We start from the raw sequence: 5,177 nt of genomic DNA on the forward strand, positions 1-5,177 counted from the left end.
TATTAAAATATTAGTAAAATTTAATATAGTTAACTGATTTTCTTGAAGTAATTGTATTTATAAATAAGAATAAGTTAGTAATAAATATGATAACTAATATAATCAGAAAATAACCAATGAAATTGAAAGGTAAAAAAATTAAAGTTAATGGAAACGTAATATGCAATTTCTAATCTTGAGAGTCGCAGCTACATGTCATTCATGTGTTTCTAAACATTTGTCCAAAGCCATCTCCAAGCACAGAATTCTGTAACAAACTCATCATTTCATTTTCCTTTCTTGTTCATAAACAATAAAGAAAATGAATAAAAAAACAACTTTTTTTTTCAGTTGGTTATTTAGAGTGGAAGGTGAACAGTCACAAAAACAACAAATCTGAGCCCTTGGATACTGTTATGACAACTGCCACGTGTCTCGTGAATCTCCTTTGTTTACACTTGATTTTATAATAAGAACCTAGGACTCCACCCCTTTCTTCACAGACACAAACACTGAGAGTTGAGACCATATTTCTCGACACACAATCACAAAATCTCTCTCATTCCCTCTCTCAAATTTTGCATGGAGTTTAGTCCAAGCTTCCCTGAGAAAATTCACTACCTTTCTGGGATTTTCCCTGAAATCAAAACAGAGATTCCTGTGTCAGAAGAGAACAGCAGCTTCATGTACCAAAACAATTTCAACCATTTTCAGCAGCACCATCACCTGAACGAGTCAAACCATGGCCACCCTGAAAGTTTTTTCACAGAGGGTTCTTCCTCCATCATTACCCCATTATTCTCTTTGTCCTCAGCAGCCCATTCTTCAGGTGGCCCATCTTCCTACAAATCCACTTACCCCAATGAGTCCCTGAAGGGAGGGTATGCCAACCCCTACTACCCCATGGCCTATGCACCAAACAACACCAATGCTCAATCCATGCATGGTAACAACAACAAGGTCATCTGGGACTTTTCCCAGAAATCTCCCCTTCACTCTGGCCCAAGTGCAACTTCAGATCCTCAGGTGGGTACTTCTCTGTCACCATCATTTGCTTTCATCAGTCATTGGAACTGGAAATGTTAATGCTAACAAACCTGTGGTTGCTTTTAACATGAAGCAGGTGCAGAGGAAGAGTAATGCCCAAATTCAGCAGAGGATGACAAACATCATCAAAGGGCAGTGGAGTGCTGAAGAGGACAGGTATATACCAAATTGTATCTCTCTCTCTTAATTATCTTTTTCTGTCTGTTATTAAATTCTTTGCAGTTTCATATGAGGCTTTTAATGAAAATTTTCCTCATTGATTTAGGTCCTGTCTTTAGTGAGGTTTGTTAGTGTTTTTTTGTCCCTTATTCATCTGCTTGGACAAATGGTGAACGCTTTATGTGGTTTTGTAGCGTCCTTGTCCAATTGGTCAAACGCTTCGGGATCAAAAAATGGTCGCACATCGCCAGGTTGCTGAATGGCAGGGTTGGGAAACAGTGCAGAGAGAGGTGGCACAATCATCTCCGGCCAAACATTAGGGTTACTTTGTTTACTCTCTCTCTCTCTCTCTTACACATTCATAGTTAAATATAATCATTTTCCAGCAATATTTCATCCTATATATTTGCGTAATGCATCATATGGTTGATCTAAATAGTCATTGAATATTTGATAGAAATTAATGGTGTCATCTACAAAATACTTAATGAATTCTGATATGAAAAATGTTACCATAACATATTTTCATAATAAGAATAAAATAGTTATAAAAATGTAAATTGTTATATCTTTTAAAAATAAAAATAAAAGAAAAAAAATAATAAATAAAAAGAATAATATCAAATAAATATAAAAAATTTAGGTGTGAAAAACAAATATTTTTCTTCTAATTAGTGGTAATTGTTATATCACCGGCTAGTTACACAAGAGGCATTTACCCAATCATGTGTCTCCATGTGGAGAGTTCATTTCTCAAATATTTTTTAGGATCTTAAACTTCCCTTAAATTATAATGCTTTATATATTAAATTAAATTCATAAAACGGATTGAATTATTGTATTTATATAATTTTATTACAGACATTTTCAACTGACACTAGTGGTTTTATTAGGCATGTTTGTATAGTTGAGGAATATATATGAGATAACATTCCTTCTATCTACGTTCTTTTTCATTTACAACTAATTCCCCGAAATCTATGAGCATTTGGGGGCATTTGTTTGTACTTTTGGTTGTACTTTTTTCGGAGTAAAAGTCTTTCAAATTTACGAAAATACATTTAAAAGTTTTATAACATTCAGAATTTTTCCCCCCTAAACATGTTATTTTAATTTGCAAATTAAAGTAGATTTTTAAAATTAAATATTATTAAATTATATTATGAAAAACGTATCTTAAAATGCTGTAAAATAAACATCTTAAATCACAAAGCTAAACACATTAAAATAAATATTTCTATTTTAAAATTAGATAATAATATTTAATGACTAATACTTTTTATCACTTTGGTAATTTTTTTCTTCAAATTAATAATAAATTTTTAAATAGGCACTGTATGTCTTTTTATAGTCTTTATTAAAAATAAAATTATATAATTTCTCTTTGACAGATAAAGTATGAGAATGTTATTATATTTTTTTTTCTATTTTAAAAGTTAAAAATAGTTACAAACTTTGTTACCATTTCTTTTATACTAACTTGATTTATAGGACTTTATTACTCTTTCTTTAAAATTAATTTGATTCTAAATTATATATATTTATAAGATTTGAAATACAATAACAACCCTTTTCTTTTTCTCGTATTTTTTTACTGTACCTTATTTCAAATATAAAACCCTTTTAGTTATCTGCATTATCTAAATTAGGAGTGTCCAAAGTCAGCTAACCTAATTATTATATGGATTGAGTTAGAAAATAAATTAACTCAATTTGATTATTATTGGTTGATTCTTCTATCTTCTGACTCGAATCATTTACGTGTGAATTAAGTGTTTCCAATCCAATTTAATTCATATTTTAAAAAGTTCAATTTTTTCAATCTATTCCAGCTCAAATTTATAGTGAATTATGTTGACTCACGTATTAGAACTCATTTTTATTTCTCTAATTCAAATAAAATGAAATGAAAATTTTGGAGAAATAAATTGTATAACAAATTGCACTTGGTACTTGTTAAAATTTAATTTATTTTAGTGACATAATTTGGCAACATATGTTATTTATGTAGCAGTAACATTAATCTTTTTGATAAGAGAATTAGTATTATATTTTTCTAAAAATTATAATTAATATGAAATGAATATATAAGAATGTTTATCATAATTTTTTTATGACATGCGAAACTTATGATAGATTTTTTCATTTTATTTTAAGTTTTAAAAAATATATTTAGTTTATAATCTATTTAAATACATTTTAATTGATTTTTTTAAGATTTACTAATATATTTAATATGTTAACCAATTTAGTATTAAACTTTATAAATGTGTCTGTCACTTGAAATTGGCCTCTCCTTGTTCGTCCTATATGAGTTTCGAAATGTCACTTATTTTTTCTTGTTTCTTGCATCATAACAAAATGTCAGACTAAACTTTATATATATATATATATATATATATATATATATATATATATATTTTACTTTTTTGTTTATATCTTTCTCTTGTTTTCATTACATAATTTATATCATTTATTGAAGCAAAATGTTACATGAATAACTTTAAACATTAACACACCTATTCAATACCTAGAAAGAAAATATTTTTAGTTTTTTTATTTAATTCTTTTTAAATTATTTTATATTTTAAAATAAAAATATAATTTTACAGGTGTTAAGTAAATGTAGAGTGAAAATTGAAGTCTTTATATATCTTCACTCTTTATTGAATTTCCCTTTATGTTGTTATCTCTCTTTTCTTTCTACACCAATAATCCACTCAACCAGAAGACGATTATGTACATTGTGACTTATTATAATAGGAAAAAGATTATTTTACACCTATAATTAACATTTGACAATCTATCAGAGGATAAAATGATTATAACAAAAAGTAAATTTTTGTATTTATAAAGAAAAATAAATAATAGTAAATGATAATATGAAATGAGTGTTAAAATTTGTTGGGCGTGGATTATAATAAGAGGGGCAAAGCATTCATGCATTACCAAGTTCAGTACATGATGTATATGCGTATATATTATTTGAAGCAGAGTTGAAGTTGAGATCTTGCACAGTATGTAGGACATATCTAACTTCACATATCCACGCATTATTGTTTTGTACCAATGCAGAAGGAGTCATGGAGCGAAGAGGAGGACAAAATCCTGATCGAAGCTCACAAGGAACTCGGGAACAAATGGGCAGAGATTGCAAGGAGAATGCCGGGAAGGACCGAAAACACCATCAAGAACCACTGGAACGCCACCAAGCGTCGCCAGAAGGCCAAGAGGCAGAGGAACAAGCGCAGGAGCTCCAAGGGGTCACCCACGCTACTCGAGAGCTACATAAGGAAAGTCACTGCGGCGGAAGAATCTGAGAAGGAGTTGAAGAACTCCATGAGCAAGATGAACCTGAATGACACCACCAAAACGGGTCTCTTTCGGGTTCGGTACGAGAGCTCCGAAGGTGACTTCAGCTCCGAGGAGGAGGAGCTTGGCTGGACCCTGCAGCACCACGTGCCATGTGGTGGCGATGGTGGTTATGTGCCAGTGATGGTGAACGCTGGGGAAGAGAGCGCCATTGATTACGAGGTTGCCATGCAGATGGTACCAGAGGTCCAGATGAGGAAGGAGATGGATCTCATGGAGATGATCTATAGAAAAGGTTAAGGTGCAGTGCTCGTGGTTTTCCCTTTCATCACATCGTGTTCCTTGTTTCTTCTGTTTGTTTTTTTTTTACTTTATCTTCAGACATCATTGAAACTGTGGGTTTTATGTTCGGTTGGGTTTGGTTGCATGCCGTGGATATTTTAGTTCCTTTGTTTTGTCTTGTGTTTTTCGATTCGAATGTGATCTTGATGCGGCATTTGTTCTGCTTATGTTTCGGCTGTAACTAAATCTTGCATGTTTTGGGTTTGCGTGGATAACTGGTTCAGACTGCCCTATTTATGACCAGTATCTAATTTAATAATTTATGTAATGCTCATTTCTTTGTGTTCATTTCAACTGTTCAACCCATATTTTATGAGGAAAAATAAAAATGAAATCAA

The 5,177-nt window shown here is 31.3% G+C and overlaps 1 protein-coding gene across 1 annotated transcript; it reads left to right on the top strand.

Moving 5' to 3' along the window:
- Positions 1-491: 491 nt before the first annotated feature.
- LOC124821135 (uncharacterized) lies at positions 492-4,944 on the top strand. The gene is made up of 4 exons (XM_088092065.1): positions 492-1,005; positions 1,103-1,182; positions 1,380-1,506; positions 4,261-4,944. The coding sequence occupies exons 1-4, from the start codon at positions 562-564 to the stop codon at positions 4,795-4,797; spliced, it is 1,188 nt and encodes a 395-aa protein (XP_087948191.1). The 5' UTR covers positions 492-561; the 3' UTR covers positions 4,798-4,944.
- Positions 4,945-5,177: the final 233 nt, after the last annotated feature.

The sequence above is a fragment of the Vigna umbellata genome, chromosome 5 (genome assembly GCF_029865625.1).
Source record: "Vigna umbellata cultivar VRB3 chromosome 5, Vumbellata_1.0, whole genome shotgun sequence".
Classification (NCBI taxonomy): domain Eukaryota; kingdom Viridiplantae; phylum Streptophyta; class Magnoliopsida; order Fabales; family Fabaceae; genus Vigna; species Vigna umbellata.

Coding starts and splice junctions, on each gene's coding strand:
- LOC124821135 (XM_088092065.1), top strand. CDS start 562: ATGGAGTTTAGTCCAAGCTTCCCTGAGAAAATTCACTACCTTTCTGGG. Junction 1,183..1,379: donor TGGAGTGCTGAAGAGGACAG/GTATATACCAAA, acceptor GTGGTTTTGTAG/CGTCCTTGTCCAATTGGTCA. Junction 1,507..4,260: donor ATCTCCGGCCAAACATTAGG/GTTACTTTGTTT, acceptor GTACCAATGCAG/AAGGAGTCATGGAGCGAAGA.